Source organism: Chroicocephalus ridibundus, chromosome 15 (genome assembly GCF_963924245.1).
Source record: "Chroicocephalus ridibundus chromosome 15, bChrRid1.1, whole genome shotgun sequence".
NCBI classification, from domain to species: domain Eukaryota; kingdom Metazoa; phylum Chordata; class Aves; order Charadriiformes; family Laridae; genus Chroicocephalus; species Chroicocephalus ridibundus.
This window is the reverse complement of record NC_086298.1, coordinates 813,639-828,492: the sequence shown is the minus strand read 5'-3', so window position 1 is coordinate 828,492 and position 14,854 is coordinate 813,639. Positions and strand designations below refer to the sequence as shown.

General features: G+C 55.9%; 1 protein-coding gene across 9 annotated transcripts in view; it reads left to right on the top strand.

Moving 5' to 3' along the window:
- EXD3 (exonuclease 3'-5' domain containing 3) overlaps window positions 1-14,854 on the top strand; it is a 305,022-nt gene that overhangs the window by 229,598 nt on the left and 60,570 nt on the right. The window contains exon 21 of one of the 9 annotated variants that reach the window (XM_063352660.1): window positions 6,401-6,520. The exons of the other annotated variants lie outside the window; for them this stretch is intronic. Coding sequence (XP_063208730.1) covers window positions 6,401-6,406 — 6 coding nt within the window. The 3' untranslated portion in view covers window positions 6,407-6,520. Of the gene's footprint in view, window positions 1-6,400; window positions 6,521-14,854 lie in introns of those variants that run through there. 9 annotated transcript variants of the gene reach the window in all.

Genomic DNA, 14,854 nt, shown 5'->3' with positions numbered 1-14,854 from the left:
GATTTCAACAGCTGGGAGGCATTGCAGAGTTATGGTTACAGCCTAGAGAAAATTAGAGACCATAGCAATCCCGTTTTAAAGCAAAAAAAAAAAAAGGGGGGGGGGGGCAAAAAAAAAAAATCGCATTCATGGGAAGTGTTTTTATATGAATTTATTTGCTGGTGAAATGTTCACGAGCGTGGGCCTGGAGTCTTCGCTGTGTCTCCAGAGCGCGGTCAGCATTAGCACAGATTTCCCCCTAAACGTGCTGCAGTCCTGGCCAGGCTGGGTCTCGTTTCTCTGGCTGTAAAATATGTTAGGGAAGGAACGGACACGCAGGCTCCGTACTTCCCTGCGTCCTGGCTCCCTGACAGTTTCAGCCCCAGAGGAGTCACTTTTTTGGCATTAATCTTTCGCTGGGTTTTTCAGCAGGAAAACCGCAAATGTTTAATAAAAATCATGGCAAAAAGCATGCCAGGCAGCGCCCGGCGAAGTGTGCCTGCGTGCCCTTTGGGCTGGCGTGCGTGCTTTGCAGAAGTGGGCCCTGTAAATATTTTCTTGACATTTAGGAAGTTTAGAGAAGTGTTTATTATTTCCCTGCCGACTTGACAGCCCCGGCCTGAAGAAGGGAGATGTGCGTGGCTCCCTTCCCTGCCCCGGCCGGTCCTTACAGCGAAGCGCCGCGACGGGGTTCGTGGAGGGGTTGGAGCTGGTTTGATGTAGGAAAGCACGAAGCTGCCGCTGGGGTGGGCTCGGGGTGCTGCTCCTTTCCCCCTGCTGTTGCAGTCTGAGGTGAGGAGGTAACAGGACCCCGGCCCAGGGCAGGGGGGGGTCGGAACTAGATGATCTTTAAGGTCCCTTCCAACCCGAACCGTTCTGTCATTCTATGATTTGTTCGGCCGCTGCGTTGTCCGCGGAGCTGCTCCCGGAGCTGCAGGCGCAGGCGTCCTGCCCCGGGGAGCAAGTGTGGCTCGGGGGCCACTTCGGGGCACGCCTGGCTGGGTGGCCTCCAGGCGGGCATCTAGAAGTGGAAAACCCATGTCCTGGCTGGGGCTGGAGTCAGCGCCCAAAGCAGAGCCCAGGGCGTTATAGCAGATACGGGCACCGCGCGCTGTACGAGCTGCTGAGCCCCTGCGCCTTAGAAAAATCCCTGTGCTCCGAAGGACGCTTGGTTTTTGCTTCCGCTTATTGAATCTTGTGGAGTTACTGAAACCTCTAAAATATATAACTCTTCCCGACCCGGCCATGGGAATTTCAGCACCCCGTGATGTATGCGGGGTCCGTAGGCAGCCGGGTGGGTGCAGAGGGCTGCGGAGCAGCCTGCATCGGTAGGTTCAAGAAGCAGCCAGCTGCAAAGATGTTCCTGCAGCCATCCCGAAAGTCCTCTTTGGGAAGTGCGGGATGATTTCTCTGGGGACAGCGTGTTACTCTGCCCTGCGTTCGTGGCACATGTTGGCGTCTTTGCAGTAAAGAGCAGTGGAGTTGCACAAGTTGCGGGGATGTGTCTGCTGTTAGACCACAGTGACCAGTGTGCTCTGAGTCCCGCCATCACGGAACCAACTCGGGAAGGAGCCAAGGGAAGGTTGAGGCAGCTTTTAGCAGCTTGGTGAGGAATTTACAGGAATTAGCAGTTTCTGGTCCAGCTTAAATGGAGCGATTCCATGTTGGGGGTCCTTTGAGGCTGTAAGTGAAAAACTGGATGTGGCCTGATACTGAAATGTTGACGGCGCCCGTTCTCACTCGCCGTGCTTCTCAGGAAGCTCATCTGGGAATCGCCGTGTCTCGGGGCTCGCCCTTAGCTCCCGTTTCCGTAGCAAAGCTGCCCGGCTCTCAGCGGCCGCGCTGGCCCTACCTGCAGCAGGCTCCGCTCAGGTTTAATGAGCTCGGAGCTCATTAAGAGCCAGCTCAGGGGGGTATCCCTTCCTGCGGCCACACTTCTGACCGCGGTGTTGAAAAGTCCTCTGCGTCTTTCAGTTCTGTCCCTTTTTGGCGCAGTCCAGCAAGTGTATTAATGATGGAAAGTCTTGTGGGGCTGGTAGTTTTGGGGAACTCAATTCTGTATATTTCGATTCTGAATCTTACTGTTTTATTTCTGTTTTAACCAGCCGAGTGCCCTGTGCTGGGCTGTCAGGGCGGAGGAGTCCTCCCCATCGCAGCGGGGTGTAAAGCATCGCATCCCAGCATCTGTTAGCTATCTCTCTCTTTCCCCTCTTCCCTCCACTTGTTTTTCATACTCATTCCTTGCGGTTTCTTTTTCTCTCAGTCTTCGTTTCAGCACCTCCTAAACAGACTCGGGCATCAGCCCAAAGCTGTGAGTTTCTGTATTTGACTGGCGGGTTTGGTATCTGAATGGGTCAATAGCCAAGATGTTGCACTAGATGTGTATTGAACAGAGAAGCAGAACCTAAAAATGACATCAAATAATTAGTGAATTAAACGAAGAGTCTCCGTTTCATGAAGACCCAGCGCCAGAGTGGCTCCTTCCTGGCACAGCAAGGGGAGGAGGAGGATCCTGATGGACCCGGGGAGGTGGGAACATGGTTGTTCATACGGTGTGCAACCAAAGAGCTCAGTGTGACCGGTCCCAATTGCCCGGCGGTGTGACCTCCTCGAGCTGCTGCTGAGAGAGCTGCGTTGAAAAATACCCCATGCGTGACACACGCCTGCCCAGGCAGCTTTTGAGGGAAGGACCTTTCTGTCCCGTGCCAGTCCCTGGAACCCCGGTTCAAGAAGGCCAGGGAACTGCTGGAGAGGGGACAGCAAAGGGCTACCAAGATGCTGAGGGGACTGGAACACCTCTCTGATGAAGAAAGGCTGAGGGACTTGGGGCTCTTCAGTCTGGAAAAGAGACGACTGAGGGGGGATCTTATCAACGCTGATAAATACTGAAAGGGGGGGTGTCAGGAGGATGGGGCCAGGCTCTTTTCAGTGGTGCCCGGGGACAGGACAAGGGGCAACGGGCACAAACTTGAGCATGGGAAGTTCCATCTCAACATGAGGAGGAACTTCTTTGCTGTGAGGGTGGCAGAGCCCTGGCACAGGCTGCCCAGAGAGGTGGGGGAGTCTCCGTCTCTGGAGACATTCCAACCCCGCCTGGACGCGTTCCTGTGCCACCTGCTGTGGGTGACCCTGCTCTGGCCGGGGGTGGGACTGGGTGATCTCCAGAGGGCCCTGCCAACGCCGGCCAGTCTGGGATTCTGTGATTCCGTGACCTGGTGCCCTTCTCGTGAGCTCAGCTGCTTCCAGTGCCTGCAGCCTTTCGGGAGAAGGCAGGAGGCAGCTGTGTGGGAAGGAAAGGAGAGAAATGGGTAGCTGAGACTTCCTAAAACTGTGTGGGCTGCAGGGGAACTGGAAGTTGCTCCGGCATTTTCAGTGGTGCACAATAGACAGAACTATTCATGATTAAACCTCAGTCAGCTGAGAGCGATGAATTCACTGGACTGCAGCAAAAAATAGCCAGGATTTTCATTAGGTGCTGCCTTTCCCTGGATTTTAATGGAAGTTCGTCAGTCTAAGCAGGCGTTTTTACATACTAGTCGTTTTTCTGACACGTAAACACAAACGTTTTCTACCTCCTCCCGTCCTAAGGTGGTTGGTGCTGCGGTCCTGGAAGGGAACTCCACCAAAGTGTGGCCCCCATGGGCACTTCCCAAGCCCCCGGCATGGGAACCGCTTTCCCTCTGAGTTTGTCAGACGAAGAACTTCGCTGCATTTATCAGGCTTAAGGTTAGGGAAATGCCGGGCTCTCTCCAGGGGAGGCAGCGGTTGGATTAGGAGGAGATGCCACGCTCTGGTGTCCACTCATCCGAAATGGTCCGCCCAGCGCGGCGTGGTGAGCCTGGTCCTGGGCCGGTGGCCATCACTGGGGCGGGGGGTGACGGCCCGGGGGTGATGGCTGCAGCCAAGGCAGGGCGGTTGTGGGGCGAGAGGCCGCGGGGGCTGATCGGGGTGATTCCTCTCAAGGGTGGTTTTTACGTGAAGCAGAATTCCCGCCCGGACTCCGGCCTGCCCAGCCTTGTTCCGTGAAACTGTGTGTTTGCTCATGAAGGGTGCTCCCCGCTCCCAAACAACACGAGCAAGCAACAAAATGCTTTCGAGTGTTTTCAACCGAAAACTCTTTAATAAGAAATATTTTTAAAAATCAAAACCTTTTTAGCAGAAAGAGTAACCTTTCCATTAGCCAAGTACCGAACCGTAATGTCTCTATTGACAAGCAAGATATTGCTGTAGAACCAAGAAAAGACTGCGGCGAGCGTCCTCAGTTCCTCTCTTGCTATATTTGCTTGGAAATCTCATTCCAGGTGCATTTCTTTCCAGGGCTTTTCCTGTATACGTATAAATGTATACATTTTGTTATATGTAATATGTATATAATATATATATATGCATATATGTATCTATTAACGAGTCTAATTGCGTGCCCGCAGCATGGGGAGGCAGCCGCGGGAGCTCAGCCCCGTGGCTCTTTCTCTCCCGTTGAACTTTTCTCTGTTATTCTTGGGGAAGCTGAGCAGGGGTCAGGCCCAGGCAGGGAAATGAGGTCTGGGGCTATGGAAAACTCAGACCCCAGAGCCACCTCCTATTATATAGATATAAATGGAATGGAAAATTATTTCGAATAGAAGTGCACTGCCCTCTGAGAAATGTTCTCACAGAACTGCCTCTGAGAGCGCCTTAACTCTTTATCAGAGCGCAGGGCTTTGCGGCGGGGGGTTCCCCGGGGCAGCGGTGACAGTGAACGTGCCGCAGCCAGGGACGTGCCAGCGCGGCTGCTGCCGAGAGCACGGGACCCAGCACCGCTTTCCAGGCACGGCGCAGGAGGGCGATGCCCTGTCCTTCCCTCTCCCTTCATTCTGATGAGTCTGCATCCAAGAGGCGTCCAGATCCTCGTCTGGAAGGAAACGGGACTCGGCTCCGGCTTTCTCTGTCTCCGCAGGGCTGTGGGCAGCGGCGCAAGGACAGTTTGGTGCGCAGAGTGTGACCCCCGCAGCCCCCCTCTGCATCCAAATTGGGCTGAATTTTTAACAACGCCTTAATTAGGAGGGTGGTGCTGGGCGCGCAGAGCGAGGCACACAGCAGGGGCCCGCACCAGACACCCCCCATCAGTTCCCAGTTCAGCACCAGTCCGTTGGCTTCTCTCTGCACGTGGGACTGAAGCGTTCGTCCTCGCGGATGAAAATAGAGGCAGAGGAGCCCTCGTCTCCTGGGGTGCTCCGACACGGCCGCGCGCAGGGGCCGGGGGAGCGGCGTGAGCAGTGGATACCCGACTGGGTACAATAGAGAGGGGAAGGAACAAAGCAGATGTGTCACGGCAGTGCCTGGGTGCTGGCCTTCCCTTCCCCTTTGCCACTTGTCACTGCCAGCCCCGTCACCTCCCCGCCTGCTAGTGACCAGGGAGGAAGGGGAGAGGGGCGCAGGGAGAGGGGGGAGCAGGGCTCTTCTCCCGGGCAAGCCCAGCACGGCTCAGAAACAAACCGCTCCCAGGGATTCACAGCACTCGGCTGGGTTTTCCTTCCCGTCTGCGAGGCCACTCAGCCTCTGCTGCTGCCTCCCAGCACCTCCTACAATCCCAGGGGTATTTTTCCCCGTTTGGGTGTTGAAACCCAGCCGCCTCATGTGCTGCTCGTGACTGCAGCACCTGCCGACGGGGAGCCCTGTGCTGACAGCCTGGGCTGCAGGGCGTGCGGGAGGTGGCACAGAAGGCAGCGAGATCCCGCAAACACACGCGCACAAGGAAGCAACCGGGCAGATATTTTATTTGCTTTTTAAGGCGAAACAGACACTTCAGGGCTTCATCACAGACAGAAAGAAAAAACCTAACGGGCCAGTTGTCCAGAGTCTTGTGGCAAAATACTGAATCCTAATTTAGTACCCAGAAAGAAACCGGCTTGGTTCGTTACAAGTCAGTTGGTCAGTGCCCAGAAGATAATGCTGTGACACAAACCAGGCACTAAAGACTGGTCAAGAGCGAGCCCTGCAAGCCGGCCCCGTGTCCGTTTTCCTCTGTATGGAAGTGACCCGCTGGATAAGTGGAGGAGACGCACGACACAGGGCTGAGCTTGCAGGAACACCCGGGCAGATGTGGTTGAAGGGTGCTGTGCGGGTGTTCGGGTGGGCAGACAGCAGCACCTCCCGCGCAGGACAAGACCCTCGGCCTGTCCTCATCGGGCAGCGTCTTCCACGTCCCTGTGCTCTGGAGACCCGCGGGTCATCTTCAGTCCCGGGTCTCCTGTGCCCTCCGATGACACAGTTAGGAATGCACCCATCGACAGATGAAATCATTCAGGGAAGAGAAGCCACTGGAGAAACAGCCAAAAGTCACTAAGACCTTTGCAGTCTCTCGTTTCTCTCGCGAGACAAAAAAATGAGCAGGCTCCAGAGTTTGAGTATCACTAGTTCCTTTGTGTATGTTTTATTTCAGTCCTGAAGAGGAGGACGGAGGTCAGGCATGAGCTGGCCTGTGAGTTTGGGAATACCTTTCAGCCAAAATTCATGAAGAGGGACTTCCCGGGCTTCCTACAGTGCAAAGGCAAAGAGAGCGTTACCTCCTGAAGCTGTGCGGTTTTGTGCTTATTTGCATTCCTGTCATCGTTATTCATTCCACCTAGTACTTAGGAAGACATTTAATAAACTGATTTGCTGAAATACTTCTATTAAAGTTAAAAAAAGAGAATGGATCTGGTTACACTCAGCACAGAGGCGATTTGAGGCCTGTAACAGCCTCTCTCCACCCATCCAACACAGCGCTGGGGGTATGCAGAGGGTAATAGGGCAAGGCCCAGATCGTTTCAGTCGAGCTGCGATCCTCAGAAAATAGAGGTGCAGCCCCGGTAAAGCCAGCGAGACGATGCAAGATGGGAGAAGTTGGGCAAGCAGAATGTGAGGTGGGATTTTGGAAGACAAAGGCCTGCTGGTGGGTGAGCGGAGCCTGCAAAAACCAACCAGCAGCACGTTGGGAAGGACAGAAAGGGGAGGACACTGCAGGAAAACAAAGTGGTTTCTCCGCGCCCTCCTGCTCCATGGAGGAAGCGGCAAAAATACAGTTCATTCGGGCAAGAAATTGGGAGTTGCTGCTGGGCTTAACAGATTTTCCCCGCTAAAGCGGTGGGGTGAGTGCAGCGGCCCCGTGGGGAGGTTTGGGAAGCGTGGGGAGGAGCAGAGGGCACGTGTCCCTGCTTCGTCCGGAGCCGGTGGATCTGCCTGGCTGTGGCAGGCGGGGAAGCTCCTGGGGCGAAGGTGGCCTCTGCTCCTCGGTGCTCCGCGCGGGCAGGTGCTGCCTCTCCTGCCCTGGGACCCACCAGGCTCTGACCGTGCCCAGCGCTGCCTCAGAGCTGGGGGGAAAACGCTTGGTGCTTGGGAACGGTTTTGCTGATACGGGATTAGTCATTGTGGATTTTGGAGCAAGGGTGAATTTGGAGCAGATCAGAGACTTTTCCACTTTTCCACCACCACAGGAGGTTTCTCACCCTGATACGGGGGGCTGCTCTGCTGCCGCCTGTACATGGAGACATGGCGTCTCGGCCTCCTGGCAGGTCGCACCATCGGCTTTTCTTCACTACGGTGATCTCATGGGCGAGGGATTGCATTTTCCACCTTCTGAAGGTGCCGTCCTCCGAGGCCCCGATGTCAGGCCGGGACGTTGCTCTGTTAAGGTGTAGCTGCAATGGGGTGCTGTGCTGCCCCAGGCTCCGCAGGTTTCGCCAGGGAGAGCTGATGTGGTCTTTATCCCACTCTGCTGGGTTCAAGATAAGACACAAAAAGGTAGAGATTGGAAATCTCTGTTTTACATGAGAATACTAGGCACCGGTCGGGCTTGGCACACTGCCCGTGTTGCTTAAGGAAAGTAATGCTATGGTGAGAAAAAATGATGTTACCAGTATGGTTACCGTGAGGTTTTACCAGTCTGCTGGTTGGCGTGGCGTTATGCTTTGGAATGAAGCCTGACACTGGTGCCCGTGCGGCGTGTCTGCACCGGCTGCACCAGGGGATGCGCCGTGCTGGAAGGTGAAGACCATCAGGAGGGTGGCGGGGATCCCCCCGCCACGTAAGGGACCCTGCAGGGGGACCTGCCTGCCTTGTCTTGGGCATCCATCTTGGGCATTGCAGCGAAGAGCATTAATTGAGGTCCCTTCCAACCCTATGATTCTATGAATTGCAGGCAGGGCAGGCTGGGGGGAGTGGGGGGGCCAGATGGCAGGCTGCCATCCCAGCCCGGCGTGCGGGGCACTCCGAGCACGTAACTTCTCCAGGCCCTGGTTTCCCCGGTGAGCGCCCCTGCCTCTGCGGTCTGCCTTTGGAGAGCCCGATGGGGGCAGGTGGAGCCCGCAGCCTTGCAGAACCACAGCAGGGTCCCTCCGCGGGACGCACGTCCCCGGGGCGCCGCCGCAGCGTGCCGGCACCGCTCTGCTCTCCTCGGGCAGGGCGAGCCACGCTGCCCGCTGCGGCGGGCGGATGGACGGCCTCACCAGCGCTGTTGGGAGCGCGTTTTTTCCCAGGCAGATTACGTAGCCTTTTTAGCTTCATCCCCCCACCCCCCCCCACTACACCCCCCTTCCTCTGTTATTTTGGTGCCTTTCCCCAAGGGAAACAAAGTTAGCTCAAATGCTGTTCCCACCAGAAAGGCAAAAGCTCCCCCCCCCCTTTTTCCTTCCTCTTTTGGGTTCAGGGTAATGTGTCCCATGACAAAACAAGCACAGATCCCTGCACAAAGTGCTTTGCCCTTCTCCTTAAAGGGAGAGTCTTTCTCCAGGGCCCTGAGGGCCATCACTCCGTGGTGCCGAGGTGCCTCTTGGATGGAAGGAAGGTCAAGCTGGACTCTTTTTGCCTGTAGTGAAAGCAGCCCGTACCCAGACATGAGGGGTGGCGTTGGTGGGTGGAAACAGGTCTCGCAGCTGGGTAATAGGGAGCAGAGAGCTGTGCCCAAGAAAGCCAGGCTGGAGACCTTGTGACTGACCTTCAGACATCCCTGGTGGAGATGTCTCCATGAGAGCGGGTCGTCCAGGCCCCTCTACAGCCCATGAGGAGAGAAGGTCTCTGCTGGGACCCTAAAGCGAGTGCCCGAGGCAGAGCAGGAACTCAAAACCTTTCTCTCCGCTGCCTGTGGGCATGATGGGAGAGGAGTTACTCATCCTTGCCCACTGCAAAGGAGATGTGATGGGCTCATGTGTGGGAAAAGACCACCTCAATCCAAACCGCCAGCCCGCTCCATCAGCAGGTGGCTCAGTTGTAAATGTTGAATAGGAAGCGGCTAATATTGGCCGCTGGATGAGCATCTGCAGGCTGTCTCGCTGCTGCCTGCGCTCCCACGGGAAGGTTTTAAAGATATTTATGAGTATGGGCTTTCCCCACTACTTTGGGAAGGCAGATTTCTAGTTTTTCAGTAACTGATCCATAAAACTTCCTTCTTCCCAGAGAGCACTGATTGCCACTTCCCTGCCTACTGTGTCAGAGAAAATTAAAGTTACTGTTGGTGCCGGTGGCCGTTGCTCCCTCTGGCCCCGCTGGGAGCCGAGCGTCTCGGCCCTGCGCACGGCAGACAGGCTGGCGTCGCGCTCCTCCACGGCTCCCCACCGGTACCACAGGCGCGTCCCTGGGCCTCCGCAGAAGGAACCAAAACAGCCTGACGCACATCTTCCCTTGTAAATGCTGTTTTCAGGATTCCTTCCACCCTTGGATTTCTTTTAACAATGTGTAAGGAATGGGGGTTTAATGCGTTCCCCCAGAACAGAGAGGCCGTACACGTTTGTGTTTCCTGTAGAGGCGATAAATGAGTGGTGGGAGCCTGGGGACGGAGGGGTGTTTCCTATTTTTGCAGCTCAGTAATTTTTCACGGTGAAACCTTGCCAGCTCGCTCTCGGAACCTGCGGCCGCAGCAAGGTGTCCGAAAGAGAAAAAAGGAAAAAAAAAAATCTAAAGAAAACCCAAAGACTAGTAATTGTTCATGGTGAGAAACACAAATTGAAAATGTAACTTAAATTAGCAGTTTTGTAAAAAAAAGAAAAAGCATTTGCATTCAAAGACGTTGGAATCAGATTATCGTCTTGTTTCAGATGTTTCCAGACAATGCTGAACTTGGAAATCGCAGGGAAGTTTCTGGTGAGCATTCACACCTGGTGGCCAGGGGGCTCTCGGTGGCCTTGGGCGCAGCATGGGGCTGTCCTTTGACACCTTCCACCCCGCTGACATCTGGGGCAGGATTTGCTTTAGCCCCAAGCAGCCACCTGCTTTGGGTGAGGTGAATCGCCCCCATCCCCTCCACCAAGCTTGAGCGGAGCTGTGGTGCCGAGCCCGGCTGTAGGCGTCTCTATGGATGGAGGTGGGTGAGGTGGAACCCCCAGATCTCCATGGAGTTTGCATCCACGCGAGAGAGCCAGTGGGACGGGGAAAGATCCGCTTTCTACCAAGATCGTTGAGTCTCATGGCTGGAAAATCTCCCTGCTGAAAGTCTTACCTACTAGTACCCAGCGCAGGAGCCAAGCAGAGCTGTGCTCCCAGTCTCGTGCTGGCTGTCAAGGTCTCAGTTTCCTTCCCGTCCTGTGTCCGAGATGGTGTTTCTGCCTTCAGAGGTACCTTCCTGGCTGGTGCACGATGATTAATGACTTCCAGGTCCCAAAGGTGTGGATGTGGGAGTGAGAATCGCGGAGCGGAGGGAATACAGCTCTGGCATAGGATCCGCGACAGCCTGGCTCATCCGTCAGGAATGCCGTGCTGGAGGGGACGTTCCAAGTGCATTCAGCATGGGAAAATATTTTATCAAAGAAACTTGGAATAAAAAAATAAAATTAAAATCTAAACATGAACGCTTGACACAGTGCCACATGAGGGCTATTTTTAATTTCCTTCCTGATCATTCCACTTGTTTTCATCATCGTCAGCTCTCTGAATGATGGAATTAGTCACCATCTATGAGATGAAGTAAACAGAGGGCTCGTGGTTTCCAAGTGAGCATCATCTTAACTCTCCTAAGGGACATGAGAGCCGTGGCACCCTGATGGCCGTGGATGTGCTGCCAGCCACGGGTGACCTGGTGGCACCCAGGACCGTGTGCTCAGTGGGGTGTATTTGGGACAGTGGCACCCAAGGGAGGACCAGGGTGCCGGCCGCGCAGCGGCTCTGCCGCAAGGACTCATGGTGTAGGTGTCGGACGCGCTTTTACATCTTTCTTTGGGACCAGTGCTTCCTGGGGGGTCACCAGAGTAGAAGAAAATCCAGGGATTTTTAGAAAGGGGGAAAGCGGGATCATGCTCCATCCTCACCGCTCAATATTTTTATCCTGATTACCGTTAGCTGTGCAATTCCTGAGCTGGAGAAGCCCTTGCTGAGAGCCTGACACGGGTACGGGCTTGATGTCCCTCCTGGGGGCAGGCGCGGGGAGGAGGAAGAGCTGAGCGCCGGGGCTCAGCCTCAGCGAGTGCTGAACAGCATCATCCCTGAGCACCGGGTCCCAAATTCACCCGCTGTCCTGCTGGGGGGGTGGAGAGGGCTCCGGTGCCGTAGCATGGCCGTGACCCGCAGAGGCACCTCGCAATTGCAGGTGACACGGTGGTGTCCCAAAACTCCATTTGCTCTACGTGCTTGGAACTGCCGCTTGCATGGTACATTTTCTTTCTGCTATTTGGTTTCTTAATGTACTTAACTCAGGGCAACGCTCATTTCTTGAATTTCTAGTTGCATGGCTATGTCTGTGCTCGCTGATTTCCTGAAAAAAAAAAAAAAAAGAGTGGTATTTGGTTGACATCACAACTAGAAAATACTTGTCGATATAACTGGAGAAGTCCCCTTTTCATTGAGCCCCAGAGGAGGGTCCCTGTGGTTCTCCCTGGCACAGCGCAGCTCAGTTACGGAGCACTTTCCATTTTGCAGACTTCAGCTGATCTATTTCCTAATCCTTTGAGCTGAGCTCCTGAAGGTAATGGGAGTTACTGGAAAGCCTGAGGAGGAGTACGTGGGTTAGTGGCTTTAGAGCTGGACTTGAGTAATATCTGCTCATTAGAGACTGGCGTTGTATTGCTTGGGAATGTCTTTTCTAGGCAAACTCTGACGTATTTAAAATTTTATTATTGTATATGGAGCTGTTGGAGCGGGGCCAGAGGAGGCCCCGGAGATGCTGGGAGGGCTGGAGCCCCTCTGCTGTGGGGACAGGCTGAGAGAGCTGGGGGGGTTCAGCCTGGAGAAGAGAAGGCTCCAGGGAGACCTTCCAGCCCCTTCCAGTCCCTAAAGGGGCTCCAGGAAAGCTGGGGAGGGACTCTGGATCAGGGAGGGGAGCCATGGGACAAGGGGGAACGGTTTTAAACTGGAAGAGGGGAGATTGAGATTGGATCTCAGGATGAAATTCTTGGCTGTGAGGGCAGTGAGCCCCTGGCCCAGGTTGCCCAGAGAAGCTGTGGCTGCCCCATCCCTGGAGGGGTTCAAGGCCAGGTTGGACGGGGCTTGGAGCAACCTGGGCTGGTGGGAGGTGTCCCTGCCCAGGGCAGGGGGTGCCACTGGATGATCTTTAAGGTCCCTTCCAACCTGAACCATTCCGTGATTCTATGATTCTATCTGTTTCAAATATACCTTAGCAACTGATAAACAATGGTCCCATTTAATTGCAATGCTAAATCAAACACCTGACTATCCAGTTGGGGCACTGGCTCCGATGCCGGCATTGCCTGTGCCTTCAGTTTTGCTGTAAATTGGTCTCAAGCCCAAGAAGGATTAATAAGATCATCTGATGAAATGGCAGTAGTTCCCTTCACTGGCTTTACGCTTAGTTTTCTTGTTTTAATGGAAGATTTGCGATGGGTTTTGGCTGTTGCTGTGCTATAAGGAGGAGCCCAAAATGGGGTGTCCATTCCTGGACAGAGGTAGCGGCCACCCCGACCCCCCCGACCCCTCCAGGCCTGACAAGCCCACGGTTACAGAGCTCCATGAAAAAATCCTTGGGTTGGCTTTGGCTTATTTAAAAATAAAAACTCATGCGCAAAACTGAGACTATTTGTTTTTACAAAAGTCTGGAGTTCCCACAGTGGGTTGTTTCGTTTGAGGACTCTTGGAGCCAACATCCATTTTTTTCCTAAGGTAAGGAGCCTTCCTTACCAGGATCGCTAGGATAATAATCACAACAGTCATTTCCTGATTAGTTGCTAATTGTGGGCTGGCCTTTCTGACACTTTCTGGGAGCTGATGCTCCTGCCAAACCCTTTGTGCCCTGGCTGCTGCGGTCCCCATGGCCGGGCTGTGTCCCCAGAGGGACGCCGGGACGGGGCGGGTGCTCGAGGGGAGTCGCGGTGGAACCTCTAAACCAGAGATTGCTGGTGGGGCAGAGGTGCCCCAAGGGCACACATGCCAGGATAAGGCGCGAGGGGCGGAGATGAGCTCTCCTCCCCACGGGGAGGGCATTCGGCAGGGCCAGGCGGTGGGGGAACCTCGAGGCCAAGAGCTGGAGGAGCACTGGTGGCACCTGGCTCCTGCCGCGGCTCCTCATCCTGGAGAGAGGGGGAGAAGGAGAAGGGAGGGCTTGGGAGGATGTTTTGTGTCTCGGAGATTTCCAGAGCCAGGTGGGTGAGGATGAAATACCCACGTGGGGACTCTGAGCCTCGCCCAGGCTGAGCGTCACCACCGCAGCGAGGAGCATCATCAGCCATCTCCCCGGGTGCACCAGTCCGGCCATTCCCGAAGCTCCCGCTGGGGCTGGACTCGGTGCTCGCTGATTTACCGGGTTTTCTCACAGTGCTGCGCTCTGCTTGCGCACGCAGCACATCCCAGCCAGCGCGGGACAGCCCCACGCCACATGTGAGGGGCATGTGCTGCCCCGGGAGAGATGATGGGAGATGACCGGCATCTTGGCGGTGTGCTGGGGGACAGCCCCGTGTGCCGGCTCTGCATTTGGTCCTGGCAGCGCCGCGGTGCGCTTCCAACAGAGACGCAAGCGCGGGGCGAGCAGGAGGGCAGAGCAGCTGCCCCGGCCCTGCCGGCCTGCCGGCGAAGAACCGCAGCGGGAGCCATTCCTCACTGCCTGTGCTTCCCCCCGGACCTGCCCTCGCCTTTGTGAGCGCGCGAGGCCGCGGCAGTGCACAGGGTACCAGCGGCAGCCCCGTTCCCACACTCATAATCCCCGGGTCAGAGGAGACACAAAGGAGGTGCCGCTGCTGGGAGCCGGGGCGGGGGCAGGAGGGGCGGCCGGGCAGAGCCGGCTCCGCTGCCGCTGCCTCGTTTCTTTCTCACTGAGGACGACCTTCACTTTTCTCCCTGCTAATCCCTCCCTTTAATCCCCTTCTCCTCTCCTCGCCCGGGTCAGGGCACTTGCTTGTCATCCATCTCCTTCCCCTTGGCTCCATCCCGGTTGCTGTCGGTAAAGGCCAGATCCAAGCCGAGATGTCTCCATCACCCGCACGCCGCAGCATCTCGCTGACGGACAGGGGCCAAAACAGGGACTGCAGGAAGGCTGGAGGTGCTGCCGGTAACGCCAGGCTCTGCTCTTGCTCGGCTGTACATGAGGGGAGTCGCTTGGAGGTGGATCAAGGCACGGGTAAGCCCAGGTCCTGCCTCCTGCCGAATCCCCAGCTGGGAGCTGAAACCTGCAGGGCCCCTTGGCCAGGCAGCCGAAGGAGACGTGGGGCTGAAATCCCACATTCCCACGGGCCCCACGGTGATGCTTCACTCTCGGATTCACCCCTGGGGCTGGTGGCCTGGCTGGCCCCTGGTCCCTGCCCAGGCGGAGCGGCGCCTGCTGGAGCTGGGGCTGTCGGAGGGCTCCGCCATGACCCATCCTCGGCGCTGGGAGCCGGAGGCAGGCGCCTGGCCCAGGCACGGGCATCGCCACCACTGGGCTCAGCACCAGCACCACCTGGGTGCGATGCGCAGGGCTCAGCTTTGGGGGGATTTGGGTAAAGTT